Source organism: Perna viridis, chromosome 2 (genome assembly GCF_037379345.1).
Source record: "Perna viridis isolate PV_CMFRI_1.1 ecotype Kerala chromosome 2, ASM3737934v1, whole genome shotgun sequence".
Taxonomy (NCBI): Eukaryota; Metazoa; Mollusca; class Bivalvia; order Mytilida; family Mytilidae; genus Perna; species Perna viridis.
The window spans coordinates 16,127,510-16,148,289 of NC_142446.1; the positions used below are offsets into that span (position 1 = coordinate 16,127,510).

General features: G+C 31.3%; 1 protein-coding gene across 1 annotated transcript in view; it reads left to right on the top strand.

Moving 5' to 3' along the window:
- LOC148623817 (mechanosensitive cation channel TMEM63B-like) overlaps nucleotides 1-20,780 on the top strand; it is an 85,041-nt gene that overhangs the window by 58,569 nt on the left and 5,692 nt on the right. Inside the window, exons 20-38 of the mRNA XM_088566293.1 lie at nucleotides 712-749; nucleotides 1,077-1,216; nucleotides 2,239-2,290; nucleotides 3,623-3,731; nucleotides 4,263-4,336; nucleotides 5,452-5,532; nucleotides 6,275-6,392; nucleotides 7,787-7,920; nucleotides 8,099-8,224; nucleotides 9,337-9,493; nucleotides 10,025-10,131; nucleotides 13,160-13,246; nucleotides 14,009-14,065; nucleotides 15,095-15,257; nucleotides 16,777-16,882; nucleotides 17,680-17,847; nucleotides 18,512-18,627; nucleotides 18,899-18,919; nucleotides 19,549-19,566. Of these exons, the coding sequence (XP_088422419.1) occupies nucleotides 712-749; nucleotides 1,077-1,216; nucleotides 2,239-2,290; nucleotides 3,623-3,731; nucleotides 4,263-4,336; nucleotides 5,452-5,532; nucleotides 6,275-6,392; nucleotides 7,787-7,920; nucleotides 8,099-8,224; nucleotides 9,337-9,493; nucleotides 10,025-10,131; nucleotides 13,160-13,246; nucleotides 14,009-14,065; nucleotides 15,095-15,257; nucleotides 16,777-16,882; nucleotides 17,680-17,847; nucleotides 18,512-18,627; nucleotides 18,899-18,919; nucleotides 19,549-19,566 (1,872 nt within the window). The remainder of the gene's footprint in view (nucleotides 1-711; nucleotides 750-1,076; nucleotides 1,217-2,238; nucleotides 2,291-3,622; nucleotides 3,732-4,262; nucleotides 4,337-5,451; nucleotides 5,533-6,274; nucleotides 6,393-7,786; nucleotides 7,921-8,098; nucleotides 8,225-9,336; nucleotides 9,494-10,024; nucleotides 10,132-13,159; nucleotides 13,247-14,008; nucleotides 14,066-15,094; nucleotides 15,258-16,776; nucleotides 16,883-17,679; nucleotides 17,848-18,511; nucleotides 18,628-18,898; nucleotides 18,920-19,548; nucleotides 19,567-20,780) is intronic.

Genomic DNA, 20,780 nt, shown 5'->3' on the forward strand with positions numbered 1-20,780 from the left:
TGATGTGCAAGGTCATAGGATCTTGATTTTTCGTGAAATATTACAGAAATTTGTGAAAGTTAGACAGTCATTTTCATCAGAAATAGGGCTATATGGCTTTGTATGGCTATGTCCTCTTCTAAAATATTTTTTGCAGGATGTTTCTACACATAATGATGGTGTGCAAGGTCATAGGATCTTGATTTTCATGAAATATTATGGAACTTCGGAATATTACAGAACTGGGTGATAGTTAGACTTAGTAATTTTTTCAGAAATATCCCAGCAACAAAGTTAGGGTTTGTTCTGGGGGTATTAACATTTTATATGTGTCCATTAGTCCGTCCATTGGTCCTCTTTTTCTCATCGCAACTAGTCTTGACACTACCAAACAGAATTTCATGACAGTATGTGGCCAGGATACAATATGTAGATATGCATGTATTTAGGAATTTCTGATCCCCAAATTGATCCTCAAATTTTTCGAGTTACGGTACTGGAACAGTTTGTCATTGCAAGTCTTGGAAGGATTTCTGAATCTGCAAACCATATCTTCATACAAAAATAAACGTGTTCCTAATTTTGCAAATCTAGTGAGCGGGGGTATCATAAGTGTCTTACAGACATATTTGATATATCAAAAAAAATCACTACTAACAAATGAGGTGGGGGCTCCTATGATAAACAAGTCTTCTATGGTAGTTTTATATAAGAATTTTATGACTTTTTTAGCATTTCTTTGCCTGGATTGGTGCTTTCTTTAAAGTCAAGTAAGTACCAGTATACTGTAAATGTATTAATTTTTGGGGTTTCTAATTTTTGTGGATTCTTTGAAGTGAATATATTTGCAGGTATCAATTTTCACGGCTTCAGAAAATGATTACAGATTATAAAGTGTTAATAATTGATTTCGCAGGTACAATTTTTATTTGTCTAATTATTGTCTTCAGAAATTTTCGTGGAATACACCTTTGATATCTGTTAAATTTCAATAAAAATGATAAACTTTGTTAACAGTACCCTATGGTTGTACATTATTATGTTACACATATTGAACAATATTCTGCTTCGGATCATGATAAATTTTATATTATTAGAGACAGTGACATTGCCCATAAGAATGGTAGAGATGCTCTACAGTACCTATCGTTCCAGAGATACCTTATCCTATACACAGCTATAATCACTGTTCTATCTATTGTAATTGTCTTACCAGTTAACTTCCAAGGAGACAATAGTAAGTAATATATACATTGTCTATTATATAACTACATTCATAAAACACTTAAAGAAAGGATTGATGGGGGACGGTTTTAGGCTATGATTTGTTTTTTTTTGCTATATTTTCAACATGGTTATATAATGGTGGTGCTTATTACTACATTTTTCAATTACATTAAGGAACAAAAATTCAATGTTTTGACAGAAAGGACACTAATTTTTGATAGTTACAATTGCTTCTTGAATTATTGTTCGTATCACAACCTGTGTGAGTGCATTAGTACATTTACCAGTGAAATCTTTAAGTAAATTTTTATCGCATGATTTATTGCTTTGTGATATCAAGTTCAAGATCATTCTGGGGGTTTCAAAAAATAATTGTTAATGGCATGTTTTATGGTAATTTTTTGTTACCTGAATATACTTTTGTCAGTTTCTGATATTTTACCACTATTTTTCATCTACTACATTTACAAAATGATACTTAGTTCAGGTTAGTGATTTCTCTCTAGTGTGAATATTCTTTGCATGAGATTGTGGCCACTTACGTCAACAACTCAAATATTCCAAATAATAAAAGCCTATTGTACCAAGACAACTTTTGACAAAATATTTAGGTTATGTGGCCTGTATATCTTTATTGAAAAACCACCTGCAAACATCCTAATTTCATTAAAAATTAATAAAAGTTACAAAGAAATGATACTTTATGATATCATTTTGTGATATAAATGTTGTAACTGCTGGCAAATCTTAAGTTTTGCGTGTAAGTCATCATTTTAACATAAATATATGTCAATATTATGTCTGTTCAATGGGTAAGTTAAACATTTCAGCAAATAACAAGGATGGATACTGATATAAACTTATATACCACTTTAACTACTGTTGCAAAATCCATAAATGTGGCTAGAATGTTAGACAATATATTTATACATGTCTCATAAATATAGTAAATAAATGTTGATGCTTTTGTATAGTATAAGATAAGATATAAGTTTAAAAAAAAATAATAATCATGCTGCTTTTTGTTCCCAGTTGGTAACCAGACAGATCTTGGACATACAACTATTGGAAATTTGAATCCTGAGTAAGTTTTTATCTAGTTATGGGATTGTATGTTGAAGAAAAAAAATGTTATACCGTATTTTGGTGTGTAATGCGCACATTTTTACATAGAAATTATTTCCACAGTATGGGGATGTGTATTATGCATCAATATATAAGAATTGGCCAAGAAATTACAGATTTTTGGTATGAGAAAAGACAATGTGTAAAGTAAACAAACAAATTGGAAGTGAAATGTTATCTAATCATCAAATACATCTTAAAGTATTGAATTTTTAGTGATATTTTCTTCAAATCATGTTCAAATGTCTTAATAACATGTTTCAAACAAAGGTTGTACAATATTTCCATCTTATAAAACATAGTTAGAGATAGAAATGAAACAACTAAAAACCAAAAAGTAACAAAGTCCTTTTTTGTCAAACCCTACTTATCAAATGCTTTTGCTGTTGAAAATGATTATTTTGATACTTATTTTGATTATTTCTTACAATTTTCTTTCTTAAAAGTGTGTTTTTAAATGAAAAATTGTGAAATTTGAGTTACAACCAAAACCAATAATGTTCGATTTTCCCGACTTTAGATTTTGTTTTATAAGACATTTTATACATCCTGTGTCAATTTTATCAAGCATTGATATTAAAATTATTCAATTTATATAGCTACTGATCTTTACATGACGTAAAGCATATAAGTTTCATTCCTTCACATTTTTTTTTAGGAAATTGCACATCAAGGTAAATAAATTGACCAATCAAGTGCAAAATATTGATCTTTTGTCTTACAAAATTTTACTGCAATCTAAGTCTAAAAAAGTTTTTTTCACACGTTTAGACCTTCAAAATTGCACTGCACACAATACATAAATGCATATTATACACACAAACATACAGTATTTTGTAAAAATTTTATTTAGAGCTTTAGAACTAGGCAAAAAAAAGTAAAGTGAAAAGCAATTTTGTAATTTTGCAAAAACGGGCCTCTTTGATCCAAACATTAAAATCACAATCAAAGTTCAGGGCTATATTGAACTTAAACTTTGTATTTATATTTGCCCTATTACTTCAGGGTTCGACAAATATTTATTTAAGTACTTGTGTACAGTGTAGTACCCTGGTGAGTGATTAAGGGCCCTGGAGCTTCCTCAGAATAAAATTTGTTGCAGTGTTCAATATAATTTTGTTTCCATACTCAAATGGAAATACAACACTTAAACTTTTAATGTCAGGCAAGGCCTACTTTTCAGAGGATATTGTACTTTGTTTCAAATATGCAAAGTTTATAGAGACTATAACATTGATATTATGTGTTTGGGAATATCACAGCTTCATACATGTTAGTATTGTTTATCCAGTTCCAAATACCTATGGGTCCATGCCATCCTTGCTGTAGTGTATCTGATAATATTGGTAGCTTTAATGAGGCACTTTTCTCTCAACCTTGACTTCAAAAAAGATGAACAGGTATGTGTTAATAACTCCTGGTCAACATTATTGTTTCTGTTGTCAGTGATGTAGAATCATTGTGAAGGTTAATTGTGTTCATAAAAATAATCTACTAGCCTGACTCATCTGAACCCAGCTGCAAAAAGCTCCATGGTTTCATGGGAATGAGTCCTCGTCTACCATTCAATACATGCAGATTCATCATTAATTGAGTAACCGTATATCAGTATTAAAAGCAAAACATTTTTTGTGTAAAAGAAACAGTTAAAAAAAAAAGACAAATGATAAAAATGTGAAGAAAAAGTAGAAGATTTTGCATCCTGGAAGTAAACAATAAAATGCAGATTGGTCTTCAGATTTCAATAGGTTCTACATCAGAAATTTTGGAATGAAAAATGAAACAAGAGGCTTTTTAGAATGTCACTAGAGCAGTCCATATTGTTGAGCTGTAATGACACAGCTGATGTATATATATAGTACATTTGCTACAGTTAATTGAAACACACATAGTCAACCCACAGTAATACAGTACTATGTCTTTATTGACAGGTATCCAGAACTATCATGCTGTATCATATACCAAAGGATAAATGTTATAAAAATATCATACAGCAACACTTCCAGTAAGTACAGTCCTTTCTTTATGTCATTAAATTTGGTCCACTGATAAAAAAAAAAAAAATTTAAAATGCAACAGTATCACTGTACACTGTAAGATTCATACTACATCATGTTTGGGAGAGGTATTTGTGATAAATACCAATGGAGTAGCTTAAAATCATACCTCACTGCCTCCAAGAATATAGTATTTGAAATCATACCTCCCTGCCTCCAAGAATATAGTATGTGAAATCATACCTCACTGCCTCCAAGAATATAGTATGTGAAATCATACCTCACTGCTTCCAAGAGTATAGTATGTGAAATCATACCTCACTGCCTCCAAGAATATAGTATGTGAAATCATACCTCACTGCCTCCAATAGTATAGTATGTGAAATCATACCTCACTGCTTCCAAGAGTATAGTATGTGAAATCATACCTCACTGCCTCCAGTAGTATAGTATGTGAAATCATACCTCACTGCTTCCAAGAGTATAGTATGTGAAATCATACCTCACTGCCTCCAATAGTATAGTATGTGAAATCATACCTCACTGCTTCCAAGAGTATAGTATGTGAAATCATACCTCACTGCCTCCAATAGTATAGTATGTGAAATCATACCTCACTGCTTCCAAGAGTATAGTATGTGAAATCGTACCTCACTGCCTCCAATAGTATAGTATGTGAAATCATACCTCACTGCTTCCAAGAGTATAGTATGTGAAATCATACCTCACTGCCTCCAATAGTATAGTATGTGAAATCATACCTCACTGCTTCCAAGAGTATAGTATGTGAAATCATACCTCACTCCCTCCAATAGTATAGTATGTGTTTTTTTTAGTATTTATTTTGTTTAATGTCATTTTTTCAGGAATCTGTTGCATTTTATTGGTATATTTTTTCATGTTACTTTTAGTCTAAGACGAACAATTTAATATCTGGTTTGTCTTACTGCATGACTATTTCTATGTATACATTAGAAATGCGAGAAAACCTTGAGATTTTATCTTTAAAAAAAAACAGTTTCCAAATAATCACTTTTAAAATTAAATGCTGGATGTGTCAGTTTCATAAGGAGACAAGATTTCACAGCTTCATAAATAAGTGTTTTTTTTATATTCATTACAGAGAAGCTTATCCTGAAGTAGTTGTAGAAGATATTCAGTTTGCTTATAATATATCTAAACTTGTTCGGTTGGATAAAAAGAGGTTTGTCATCATAAATTCTTTCTCCCTTGTTGTCATAAGATAAAAGGGAACTATATCCCTTTTTAAATTTGAAAAAATACAAATGTCAGCAATAAAAATACTGGAGCCTTAGTAATGGTATAATTCAAATATGTCAAAATCCTAAAAGACATGGCCAGAACGTGAACATAGGAAACAATGACTTTATGTAGTTAACAGAGTAAAATTATTACACATAAAAACTGAAGATAAGAAAAACATGTAGTTGTACAAAACCCTAAAGCACAAGCAATATGATATTCCACTAAAACAGACATCAGGTGCTTTAAAAGGCATGTTCTGCCGGTAGCACCTGTCATTTTACAAGTCAGTATAATCTGGTAACAAATGAGAAGATAGGTATAACTTTTTGCCTTTCACTTCATAAAGCAAATTGCAACAAATGTTTTTCAAATGTTTTGAAAAACACATCTTTGTATTATTATTTTCATATGTTTAGGACCCCCATAAAAATGTCTAGAGCTAATACATTCATTCATTAAAAAATGTGTAAATCTAGTCCTAAAGCAATATATTTTCCATTGGACTTTACGTTTGGAAAGAGTATGGTTGTTGTATGATTTTTGAAACTATATGATTTAGTGAGTTTTATATGCACAGAAACAAACATTTTCTTACTGGTCCTTAACATGTTTTAAAAAATGTGGAAACATATGATGCCATTCTACCTGTGTACATTAAAGATTTACTTCATTTCTGTCAGGAATATGATGGCTGAGGCAAAGTTTTTGTCAGAGTTGGAGTATGAGGGAACTGGTAGGCGACCTACACTGAGACCATACCCCTGTGGTAGATGGTTATGTTGTGGGTGCTGTGACAAGGTAGAGAATTTTTTTTTTGGCTCATCTGACCAAAGGCCATGTAAGCTATTGCCATCACTTGGCGTCCATTGTCGTCATCGTCAACAATATTTCAAAACTCTTCTCCTCTGACACTACTTGACAAATTGGAACCTAACTTAGTATGAATGTTCCTTGGGGTATCCTTCATTAAATTGGTATGGGGATTTTTGATCTGTGGAAATATATGGCCACCATTACTAAAGATAGAACATTGGGTCAGACAGTAGTTTTTCGCATATATCTCCAAAACCATTAGGTTTAGCCAAATTCTGGCAGGGTGTTTAGCATGATGAGATCTATCTGTGGTCCAATTTTTGTTTTAAGCTGTTATGCCATGTTTGAGTTATTGCCCTTTTCTACGTTTTTTTGCTATTTTCAATGGTATTTGTTTCAAAAATTTTCTCCTCTGACACTGTTTGGCCAAACTTGGTATGAATGTTCCTTGTGGTATCCTGCATGGAATTGTATGGGAATTTTTGATACATCAAAAACATGGCTGCCTATATCTCCAAAACTGTTCGGTGTAGCCACATTCTTTCAATTGCTGAAATAATCCTTATAAGTCTTGGAGGGATCAAATTTGTCAGACGACTCCTTGTAAGAGTTATTGCCCTTGAAAGATGAAAAATGATGTTTTGTTTTTACAGTTTTCAGCCAATATCTTGAAAACTAATAGATAGAATGAAACTTTCAATAGCTGAAATGATCCTTATGATAAGTCCTACAAAGTCTTCTTGAGTCAAAATTGTTGAACATTTCCTAGATAAATTTATTGCCCTTGAAATGCCAAGTTGAACCAGCTGAGCAATTTAGCTCATGGGAGCCTCTTATTATTACATTTTCATTAAGTAATAGATGTTTTTAACTCATTTACAACTAGGAGACAATAATTCTAGGTTCTTTGTTAAAGAAAAAGTGAAAATAAGCAAAAAGTATTTTATATAAGTTGAAAATTACATGTTTGAATAGAGTAAAAAGATTCAGCATTGTGTTGATACTTATATATATATATTTTTTGGAAGGTTTTTTTGCAGCTAAAAATCTGAAATTGGGATATTTTTACAAATCATTTGCTGTGCAATTTTCAGTGGTGAAAATAATTTTCTGACCTCTCTATTTCATTTCATTTTTACCTTAAGTTTATATTTATGTTACTTGAGTATACCGAGGCAACTTTTTCGCTGTACGTGTGTATAATGTTGTGGGGCCAGCTGTAACCTGCCCATTGGTGTGAGGGTTTCCTCATTGTTCATTGAAGACCAATGGGTGACCTTGGGCTGACATTTTCATATTGGTAGGGTTGTTGTCTCTTTGACATATTCATCATACCTATTGCTGTTATATTGACCAATATATGTATACTTTGTTAACAGGTTGATGCTATTGACTACTATACATATGAAGAAGGAGTACTGAAGGCTGAATGTGAGAGTCAAAAAGTAACAGCATACAGGGATCCAGCAGGAATAGCCTTTGTTACCTTTGAATCTGATTTTATGGCAGAAAAGTTTGTAAAACTTAATATTCTTTTGATTATTGTTAAACACATTTAAAATTATTTCTTTCTTACTTAACTGTTTCTTATATATCATCATGAAATACAAAGTTAAATTTTGCAAAAATTCAGGACACAATTATCAAGGTTTGATGATTTTAACAATGACATTGATCGGTTTATTTTCTAGGGTACTGACAGATTTTAAAGCTGCTTGTAAAGGTACACACAATCCACTTCAGTCCAGTCTGTTCACAGAGATTGGTGTTGCTGACTGGAGAGTTAAATATGCTCCCTCTCCAGAAAATATTTACTGGTATGTAAACAGTGTCATTCTATTACTCATATGTACTGATATAGATCTATTAATTGTAAGTGTGTATAGCTTAAATTTGTACATATGGGCAGGTGTTATTTTTAAAACAAAAGACTGACATTTTCACGGATATATTGGCATAAGAATGGAGATAAGTAAACTGTATTCAAAGATTGGTTTTATTATACTCCATTTTGAAGGAGAGGGGTGTACTGCTTTACCCTTGTCTGTGTATCTGTGTTTCCATGGGTCCTCGTTTCTGTGTGTTAATGACAATTGTTTCCATCACAGTTTTCGCAGCAATTACGGGGGTAATCATCACAGCAATAGAAATTTTATCACATTCTTTCTTTAGGTATGCCATATTATGATAGGATTCATTTTCAGAAGAATTCACCAACAACTTCATGTTTATTATGGACTTTGTTTATTTTTTTCACTTTATATTTTTGAAAGTTTAAAATTTCTTTGCACTTTTCTATAAAACTACTCATCACAGTGGCTTGAAATTTTAACACTTTCTTCCCATAGATATGCCATATTGTGGGATACATTTTCGAAAATTGAAAAGCATCTTCCTGTTTACTAAGGACTTTATTTATTTTCTGTATATCATGATTGAAAGTGGGGGTATTAGTAGTGTGCCATCGCTTATTTTTTATTTGCTTGTTTCAAATAATTGCTTACTGGCTGAACTGATCCATCACCAGTAAACTTAATTTGCTACTATCATACGGTTGTTGGATGCCTTCAAATCTTCAAGTACTATACAGTAACTTCCTGATTAGTTCTCAGAATTGACTTATAGGAAAGTGAACAAAAGGCAGCACAGTTATAAAGGAAATAATGAATGAATTTATGAAATTTGCTGATTTAGTATTGTAAGTACAATTTGATATGAATTTCTAAGAGAATTGCAAGGAGAAAAATGTTATGTATTTTATTATTAAAAATTCACAATTCCTTTTGGATTTTATCAAGACTTTGTAACATTGATAAAAAGAACCTGGTAACATAAGAATAGTTGTATTATAATTTGTTTAGTTACTACAAGTTCTTTTAAGTCAACAAAAATTATGCTTGAGAGCACGTTGTTTTTTCTGTTTTTGCAGGGAGAACATGTCGAAGTCCAACATAATCTGGTGGATCCAGTTTATTGTTATCAACCTACTTGTTATTATACTACTATTCTTCTTTACTACACCACTTATTGTTATCAACAATCTGAATGAAATAAGTGTCAAAGTGGAGAAAGCTACAGCCAATTTTGTATGTGTACAGTTACTATTATAGTTTTATTGACAAAAATTCTATTAATTAATCAAGATATAATAATATTTGTTGGTAACTTTTAATTATATTGTACTTGATGTATGGTCAGCTGACACTACTTAACTAATTTCCAGTTTATATAATCTTACATGTACTTTATTTGGAATACCTGTACACCTTATTTTTTTTGGTGATCCTTAATACGAAACACCATATTTATTATAGTGTTATATTCTTAATGTTACATGCTAAAATTTGTACCACAATCTGTATTAACCCAAGACACCTAAGGATCAGTGGCTGGTAGGATCATATAGATAAGCTTGTGATACAGATTTTAACATGTACATTGTATCATACATTTTAACTATATGTAAGTGTTTTCCAAATAGAGGTGTGATATAGATCTAAGGTATGTAATATAGGGTAAATGTTATAGGGTTTAAACAATCACTTAAAGTGCATATACATAAAAGTGTATTTTGAACTAATTGAATGATGTATTTTGTTATTGCTTGTTGATTATAGAGTCCATTGATAGAACAATTTTTGCCAACCATTCTCCTGTGGATATTCACAGCCTTACTACCTAATATAGTATACTGGTCAGATCAGTTAGTAGGACACTGGACAAGGTAAATATAAAGCCTTATATAGTGTACTGGTCAGGTCAATTAATAGGACAGTGGACAAAGTTAAATATAAAGCCTTATATATAGTGCACCGGTCAGATCAGTTAGCAGGACAGTGGACAAGGTAAATATAAAGCCTTATATAGTGTACTGGTCAGGTCAATTAATAGGGCACTGGACAAAGTTAAAAATAAAGCCTTATATAGTGTACCAGTCATATCAGTTAGCAGGACACTGGACAAGGTAAATATAAAGCCTTATATAGTGTACCAGTCAGATCAGTTAGCAGGACACTGAACAAGGTGCATTTATACATTGTTTAAATGAACGATAAACGAATAATATCAGCATTCGTCTATTGTGCGTTTAAACGCTTGCTAGGAGCATTCATTTATCGTGCATTTAAACGCACAATAGAAGCATTCGTTTATCATGCATTTGGTGAGCGTTTATTGGCGATTAGGTATTGTGTGTGCAGGAAACCTAAACGTCTCGAGGAGTATAAATATACAGCCTTACTACCTTATACAGTGTACTGGTCAGGTCAATTTATAGGGCTCTTGACAAGGCTATTAGACAGCCTTACTAGTAACCTAATCTAGTGTACTGGTCAGGTCAGTTGTTCCGGTAGTAGGGCACTAGACGTGGTAAATATACCATTGCTGTTGGTAGTAAATTAGCTTTCACCTCAGTTTAAATAGTACACACGTATCTACATCAAACCAGTGGCTTAGGGTATAAAGGTACGATTTTTTTTACACAAATCAGTTATATATTGGTATCACCCTGTCATCTTCATTGTCGTCGTTGTCGTGGCATCTGTTAATTTTTGTTTATTTATGAAAACTTGAGTAAACTTATCCAATCTTTTTGAAATTTTAACTAATTATTCCTAGGGCCCTATAGTTTTGGAGGTTTTTGTCCCATCTCCTTTGAAATAATGTGCTAAAAGGGGGAAATATGTGTTATTATTAGAATTGATAGAAAAAGCTTGAGTTTATGATTCAGATGTTAATCTGTTTTTTTTTTTTTTTTTTGAAATTCTGTTTTAAAGTTGTTTTACAGGATAGGCTTATCTTTAACTGTTTTGAAGTTAAAGGGGTACAAAATTGGGCCACATCCAAAGAAATCAAACCAGTTATTAAGTGGATAATGAACTGTAAGTCCCTATGCTTAAGTGTGTCAAAAACTAATTTTGTATCCACACTTGCTCCAACTGTTTGGGATTCTACCACTGTGGTCGTATCATGCTGCACTCAGCGAAGCTCTTTATTATTTTCCTTTTGAATGTATTATTTGATTAGGGTTGATGTAGTGGGTAAATATGTATCAAAGGGTTCAGTTGATAAAGTGTTCAACTTGTTCCATAAAATATGGGTACTGGGTTAAAAGTTCGAAATTTTCTGAAAAGTGCTCAGATATTTACACATTTACCGATGTGCATTTGGATATCATATACATGTACTAGTATGACTGCAGTTTTGAGTTTTTGATCCTTTAGGATCAAAATACCTTAAGTTGCCGATTCAAGCCTGGAACTTTCCTAGTGCTTCTGAACACTACACAAAAATATAGTCCAAATCATACCTGCCAACTTTAAACAATCCCCATGGGGTTTTTTACGTGGGGCGAAATGTAAACGGACATTTTCGGGACATACTTTGCAAACTGCATGGGTTTTACTATAGTAATGTATGAATGTGGCAACTACTACAGCATTAAACGCCTTTTTCAGTTGAACAACATTTGCATGTACTATAATAGATTAATGTTTGTTAGCCCATTTTTTTCTTGTGTTGGTTCCGCTAAACCTAATTGAAATTCTGAACATTTTATTTAAAAAAATAAATGAGAAAACTTTTATTTACATTCAAATTTACATTTAGAATACATTGAGCACATCTTTCCCTCTTTCCATTAATTTCTATTGAATGAGTTAGTATTCATTCTTGAACTTAAATGATTATAGTCCAAACAGTTTTTTGGCTGTAACAACCCAAACTTGATCAATCTGACAGAATGATGCTAAATATTATCATGAAAGTGAAAAGTTGGAAACTGGCAATTTTATTCTTTTCATTAAATGTATACCATGAGGTACAGTATATGAGGAAATGTAACTAATATTCAAGAATGTTGCTACCAAATTTACAAAATCATCACTATTTAAAAGGAATAGTATTTTAACTATTTGGCAGATGTAATTCCTTTCATATCATTCAATACATCTTTTACATTCTGTAAATATTTTTCTGGCAATTATTCAGCACAGTAATATTCTATTATTTCTGCAAATAAAGTTAAGACCTTGTTTTAAATTGAACTGATGATTTGAGGGACTCCTTTTGGGCCTTGAGTGATGTTTAGTAATAAAGCATTTAGGGAATGAAGCTCTTGAAGTAATATGTCAAGAAGTGTTGAATGTGCTAAGCATGTTCCATTTAACACAATTATCAGTCAAAATCTCCACCTATCATCATTATTTTAGGATTAATAAACAGGAAGTGAAGAGGAGTGATTTTAACAAAGTTATATTGGCAGGAAAATTGAAATTAATAAAAGTGTCTTGTTTTGAAAATCTTATGTTAATCAAGGAAATGATTTTCTTACACTGAATTTGGTTTCATTTGACTATAATTACAATGTAGGATAATACTCTGTTCAAATGTAATTGCAAATTAACTTTTGGACAGGTTTTAAAAATTGGGAAAAGGTGAAACAGAATGAAATATGTACATGTGTGTGAAGTTTGATACCGGTTAACTATTGATTACAGTTTGTACTTCAGAAATCAGAAGTATTGATCAACTTTAAGTTTATACATGATAGGAAAAACTGTTCTAAACAATATGGAAATTGTAAATGTATTATTATAGTTTTATTTTACATCATGTAACCTGAGATTTTGTTCATGCTACAATTTTCACAAGATTCAAAAACCCCCATTGCTAACAGCACTTTGATTCACTGTGTTATCCTTAATTAAATATTCTTACAAGTAATAATTTTACTTTTGGATTTATTTTTCCAGGACCTCAGAACATCACAATGTAATGGTGAAGTGTTTCATCTTTCTACTTCTTATGGTTCTTATATTGCCATCCCTTGGTTTGACCAGGTCAGTCACATAAGGCTACATAGAATACTGTAATCATAGTGGTATTGTTATTTTAAATATATTCTAATTTCTCAATATCAGGCTTTACATACAACAAACCTACATGTACATATAAAGTACTGTAATCAGTAATGCAGTCCCATCCATCATTAAACAAATCAGTACATATCATATAAAATACTTTAAAAGTACAATAGAATATGAAACTTATTTTTGTTTATTTGCACAGATGAAATGTGACCTGGTGATGCATATGAAAAGTCACAATTCCTGAAAAAAAAATATGGCACAAGTTCAGTACACCAATATTCCCATGACAAAAATGTAAAAATGTGAATAAAATACAATCATAGTTTTTTTATTCCACTATATGATGAAGCTCCATTGATTTAAAAACATGAAAGAAAAAGAACTATGTTCACCATTGTTTGTGTGACTCATTAAATGATTTGTTTTCCACCAACATTTGTTGGTTGTTAGCTTAATATTTGTTGATTAATTAACCTGTATATGTGACCATAAATTTGTGATCATGCGATTTTAATAAAATTTGCATTTTCTCTACCACAAAAATGTGGTATCAGATTTGTATCTTTAGGAAAACTATACTCTTTATGAACAAAGTTGAACAATGTACAGTCAATGTGACATTGATTTTCAAATGTTTTTATATATACTGGTATATTTTACAAGAAAATGCAGGATGTTTTTTTTTTTTACTTAAATTACATTTATAGAATTCCATGTACAATATTTTTATAGTGCCAAAGCCTTGTTTCAGTGGTTTGTTGTGGATTTACAGAAATCTTTTAGATGGAAGTAAGTAGCATACATATACTTATATTGTTGTAATTTTGTTGTTGAAATGACGCCTCTGTACATACTTTTACTTTTCATTTATTTTTTCTTTATGTAGGAAATATTTTAAAGTTAAAATCAATGACATTTACTTGATTCGGTCAGAGGTCAAGATCACAGTCCAGAAAATAGATTTTTTTTACATACTACTTGGTTTCCCTACCCTAGATTTCAATAAATGAATCAGATGGATCCTTTTTTTTTTTAGGTCAGATCGTTAAATTGAATTTTAATCAGAATAATTTTTTTTTTTTGCAATTGAAGGAACCTTATAAACACTGTTCTTGCCAAGAAATAATTGAATGAATCCAGTATTATTTTTATTGTACTTCTTTAGTAATCTAGAATGATAGATTTGTGTATGTTTGTAGTTATTTTATCTACACATAATTCATATTTGAATAACCCAAGGCAGATCCAGAGATTTTCAAAAGGGGGTTTAAGAGAAATTCCAGGATGCTCCAGGCTATTATTTGCTAAGTTTTGAAAAAAAAATCTGTGCAAATTAAAAAAAACTTTCCAACAAAATGAGGCTTGGGGTACTAATTCCTGGAACCCTACACCTCCAATTGCCATAACTTTGTAGTTTTCATTCATAATCAGATTCTTTTATCATTCTAGACATTTTTAAACATTTTGCTCAACTTCTGACATCAGATTAATTGATTATAACCAATCTTGGCTAATGAATCTTTACTTACAATTCACTACTTTTGTCCGAAAGATGATTGTTGCTTCTGATTTTTAAATTTTCAACATTCCTCTCCTCTGAAACTACAAGAATTATTTTTAAAAATTTAGTACATTTATGATCATTGCCAGCAATTCTTCTACTTTTGGTTTGACTTTATATAAGCTAGTTCATTTACTTAAATTGGCAGCCTGATACAATCCAGAGTGACATCAGAAAATAATACTCGACCCCTTGCTGTTACTTCTATCTACAAAATTTACCATTGAGTTTTCCATGTCAGCAATTTTTTTTTTCAGATGTATATTTCTTGCTGGTAATGGTGCTTTCTTCATTAACTACATCATCACAGCGGCCTTTATTGGGACAGCTCTAGAATTACTGAGATTTTCTGAACTCTTTATGTATTTGTTCCACCTATGTATGACCAGATCCAATGCTGAGAAAATAGCTGTAAGGAAGGTAGGTGGTAATGTCTGTATTCATTTTAATGAATGTTTTCAGCATTGATAAGACATTAAAACTTGGAATAGGTTCATGTTTCTGAGAGATGTTTGGAATCTTAATTATCTTCGTTATACAATGTATGTTTAAATGTATAAATTGTGAGTATTTTTAATGAGACGGATTAATAAAAGCTTAGTGCTTGTTTCCGAATCGTGTTTGTCAAACTTTGTTTGATGTTTTTTTTTCATATGTGTGATATTTTTAAATAAAATATGTTTAATCTAAGAATCCCCTGTATTTAAAAAATATAGTTAAAAGTTCCCAGTTGAATGGCTTATTTTCAGTTTAGCAATAAAGTAACTTGTGAAGGTTTGTGTGTTTATGTGATAAGGGTAGAAGAAGTAGACCGAAGTCAAAGTCTAAGTGATGTTAATAACCCCTAAGTGAAAAGACAAACATTTTCTTACTGCGAAAGTAGTATTGTTTGTGGGGTACCAATTTACATGGTTTTCTTGGACTGGGTAAACCACAAAAGTTTGTTCATAACAAAAATTAAATTTCCTATTTGTTTATATGATAGAGTTGCAAATCCACAAATTCTTGACCTGCACGTAGATATAGACGATAAGGGAAACTATTGACCAAACTTTACGACAAACGTGATGACTTTTCATTAAGAATTGTCAACTTTCCTTTTATTTCTGGCAACATTCCTTCAGCACATTTGTATGGAGTGTTCATATCAGAACTCATATGTTATGCCAGAACTTGCCAAATCTAAGCAGACTTTCTGTATTGCGCTAGAATTCTAACAAGTAGGCTTCTGGAACAGGGTTATGTTACTACAAGATTGAAATCATCACTACAGACGTTTTATGGTCATCATCATGAACTCATGGATCATTACTGTGTATCCATCTTTGCCATGAAAACTGATTTGTTCAACATGTCATAGCTTTCCTTTCCTCTTTCGTCTACCCTGAACTTGATTTTTTTATGGGCAACTCAGCGGATGTTTCTAGAAAAGCAGAGGACCCTTACCTTACTGGTGCATCTGGTCCATCCTCCCAGTTTTTAGTGGAGTTCTAGTTGCTCATTTGCTTTTGTTACTTTGTATTATTGTATTTACTTCATGTTCTTTGTTGTGTATGTCTGTTTTCCATGTCTGGTCTTTGTCCCTGGATTACATTCTTTTGATTACCACTAGAACCTTGGTTTTCTTGATTACTCTTTCAAGAATCTATGAACTGATGATTTTTCCCTTAACCACGAAAATTGGTACCCACAAATACCCTCATGGTATTGTAAATAAAACAAACAACAAATACATGGAAAATAATATTTGTTATTGGCTGAAAATTATTATTTATTTTGAATATTACTAATACAATCCTCAAGAAATCAGGATAATTTTTATTTAATTCTGTGCAAAGGTTTACACAAAAATATTTTTTGTAATAAATTATGTAAGTTGTTATAAGTCACTTCAGACTACAGATTAAGTACATTTCACATATTTTTATGTATGTTGCAGGCAATGGTTTGGGAGTTTCAGTTTGGTATACAGTATGCCTGGATGTTATGTGTGTTCTGTGTGATCATTGTGTATAGTATTCCTTGTCCATTAATTGCACCATTCGGTAAGTGACCTTGTTTATGGTGTTTTGTGTTTACTTTATTAATGAAAGCTTTTTTTACCTGAATCATCAATGGTTAAAGCAGGTAAAGTTGCCACTTGAGTCCATCTGTCTGTTCTTCCATCAGGCTTAGGTGTACCTATTTTGTATAATCTGTAACTCAAAAAGTATTTTACCAATATTATTCAAACTTTGCACATTGATTATATACATATAAAAGATATGCACCTCATATTATGGAAAAGTTTGATTATTTTTTCTACTTTGTTAGCATTTTGAACTAAGCCATTCATTGCAACTTTACATTGTGAACAGTACCTACTTCGTGTAATCAAAATTCAAAAAGTATTTAATCATTATTATTCAAACTTTGCATAGTGATTGTGTAATCTGTAACCCAAAGAATGTTGAGGCAATCTTGTTCAATCTTTGCACGGTAATTATAACATATTGAAAGTGCACTCCCTGTAATGAAGAAGTTTGATTTATTTATTTCTACATTTTCAGCATGTTGAACTTAGCCATTTTTTCAGCAGCATATGCTACCATAAGTACGTTACTTTCCAAAATTTGCAACCTACATTTTAACTTTTCCACAGTGTTTATTTACTTATTTACATAAAAACCATAAATTAAAAATATCACTATTATTCCACATATGTGCAACCCTTTGATTTTATAGGGAGAGCTGGTGTGGAAGATAATCAAAATTGTAATAGAATAGGCAATATAAGACTTAAGTGGGAAAAAAGGCTAACACTAACCCTATTTTTAGACATATTTTTTTTTCTATTTTGCAGGTCTAGTGTATATGATATTTAAGCATGCAGTAGATCGTTACAACATATATTTTGCTTATAAGAGATCACGAATCAACAAGTATATCCACCAGTCAGCCATTAACTTTGTTGTTGTGTCAGTTATCATGTTACAGTGCAATATTGTCTTCTTCACAGTACTCAGATCAGGTAACATTATCTACTGATTGTCTTCTTCACAGTACTCAGATCAGGTAACATTATCTACTGATTGTCTTCTTCACAGTACTCAGATCAGGTAACATTATCTACTGATTGTCTTCTTCTCAGTACTCAGATCAGGTAACATTATCTACTGATTGTCTTCTTCTCAGTACTCAGATCAGGTAACATTATCTACTGATTGTCTTCTTCACAGTACTCAGATCAGGTAACATTATCTACTGATTGTCTTCTTCTCAGTACTCAGATCAGGTAACATTATCTACTGATTGTATTTTGCTTATATGTTGTAATTGATAAGCTTCCTTTACCATTCAAAGAGTTTTAACTATAAATTAATTGATGTTCAGCATATTAAGCCAACATTCAACTCTGGTTCTTCTTTGATTGGTCATATTTTGTAAAAATCGTATATAAAAGTGCATTCTGTCAGATCAGTGTATGGGGAGATTATACAATAAAGGGTTTAAAATGTATTACATTACTTTAGTTGAAGCACAGATATTTTTATTGAGCTTGTTGTGTGTGCTATTTCTACTTAATTTATTGATCACATAATGCCCCTAGAATATTAACATGCAGAAAACTATGTTTTGTCTGTGTTATTTCAATGAGGTATAAGATAAATTTATAAATCCCGATTGTATTTCAGAGGGAACCAATGGTGTGTTTATATTTTCTGCTGTTTGTTTGTTCCTGTCTGTACTTATATTCATTGGCAAGGCATTTTTTGGATGGTTCAAACATCTAGATGTGAATAGATATAAGGTAGATATATTTATTTTGCTACATGGTTCTATCCTCTTTATTGCAGTAGCATGTTTTATAATCACTAGGATTATACCAATGTTTTTTAAGCACAACTTCAATTTTCAATCTTGAGTAGCAGACTGTAATTTTGTTTCTCTTTAAGTATACAGTGGGTAACTGGTATGTTTTAGCTTTCTTCTGGGTTTATAATGGCAAAACATGAATAAAATATTTTTTATTGATTGATTGATATTGTTGCTTTCATATTTCACATGAATTTCTCTGATAGTTTGACCAATCATCTTTGATGGTATGTAAATATTGCTTCTTTAAAAGCATTGTTTTTTATTTAACACTTGTTCTTAAAAACTAAGTAAAACAATTGAGTAGAAAGTAAAACCTTGAATATTTTACAGATTTACAAAATATTTTAACTGAACATGTAGTTGTTCTATTTTTACTTCTAATTGTTTTGATTACTAAGGATTGTTTGAACCCCCCCCCTTTCCTTATATACCTCTATACCTATTGTATTGTTATGTATACATTGTGTGTATAAAACAAAGTACATTTATTTGTTTGTGCACCTATTCTTTTGTTAGGGCAATGAAACTTCTGAAGTTATTGAGGGAGTGGGATTGTTGATAAAACAAGTAATGCTAGTTAATATTGCAGACAGTATCATATCTATACAATGACTGTACTTAATTGATAAAACATTGATTGGAACAATTGAATAAAACTGTTGCCATGAATAAAAACGACTGTCCTCAATTTTGTATTTACTCTTCACAATGATAGCTATTGTGCAAGACTTTAAGCCCATAGTACTAAGTACAAGTGTTGTTTTGATGTTCAATTAGTGAATTTATTTTTGATGCATGAAACAGCTTTGTAGTTTATTTTCAACTTTGAATACCTCAATTTTTTTACCATTAGTGTTTGAGTTGTTTTGCTGTAAGTACTGTTAAGAAACAAGCATGGAAATATTATTGGTGATGTTCATCTTATGCATGTTATTTAACAGATTAGTGGGCAGTGATATATATCTAAGTGGGTTGAGTTAGTCAATGCATTATCATTACCAATCTTAGAAGAAATTACATAATATGACATAGGGGATTATGCCATGTACTTACAACATTTTTATGTTATCTTCAATTTAGTAACCTATAGTTTATGTAAATTCTCTCTTGGCTAATTCAATATTTATTTCTCTGTATAGAAGTCTTACTTAAAAAACAAATAACAAAGAGAATGTTCAGTATGAAACAGTAAGTGCTACTTCTTACTTTGTGTGTAAAAGCATACTTGTTGGTGATATAGTAGGTGAAAAGCTTACTTGGGAAAGGAAAGAACATGTTCTTAAAACAAAGCAACTGTATTTCAGTTTAGATTTCAATACACATGTACAGATTCATTTTCACCTTTGACGTGTACTATTTACCATACAACCAATTGTTCATGTATGTCGCTATAATCACTTAATTCATTTTTAATATAAATGAAGAAGTTTTGACATACTTACATCTTCATGGGAAAGACAAAATAGCTTTGAACAGACTAAACACAAAAATAAATATCCTATTTGTTTGAATGGTATAATTAAGATTGATATTTTCACTTATGAAAATGTGAAAATTTGTGTTGGTATAAACTGATGAAAGATGTCTATCTACCCAAATAATAAAATGTGGTGGATGTGTATGACAATGTACATTTATGTAGTACTAGTGTTGATGGTTGTGTAAACTTGTATGACAAAGCAGTTGTAGTGATTATCATTGTGTGAACTTGTATGGCAATAAAGTACTCCAGTTGGTCTGGTCAGCCATGGCAATGTAGTACTAGTGTTGGTCATTGTCTGGACATTCGTGGCAATGAAGTATAAAAGTTGATCATTGTGTGAACTTGTTTAACAATTCAGTACTAGTGTTGATTGTTGTGTGGACATGTAAAACAATGAAATACTAGTGCTGGTCACTGTCTTGACATGTTTGACAATGCAGTATAAGTGTTGATCATCGTTGTTACATGTATGACAATGAAGGACTATTGTGGATCATTGCCTGGACTTGTATGTTAATTGAGTATAAGTGTTGATTATTGTCTGGACATGTGAAATATTATGCTTCTGTTTCTCTCTTCAAATACAGTCAAACTTGTCTTTA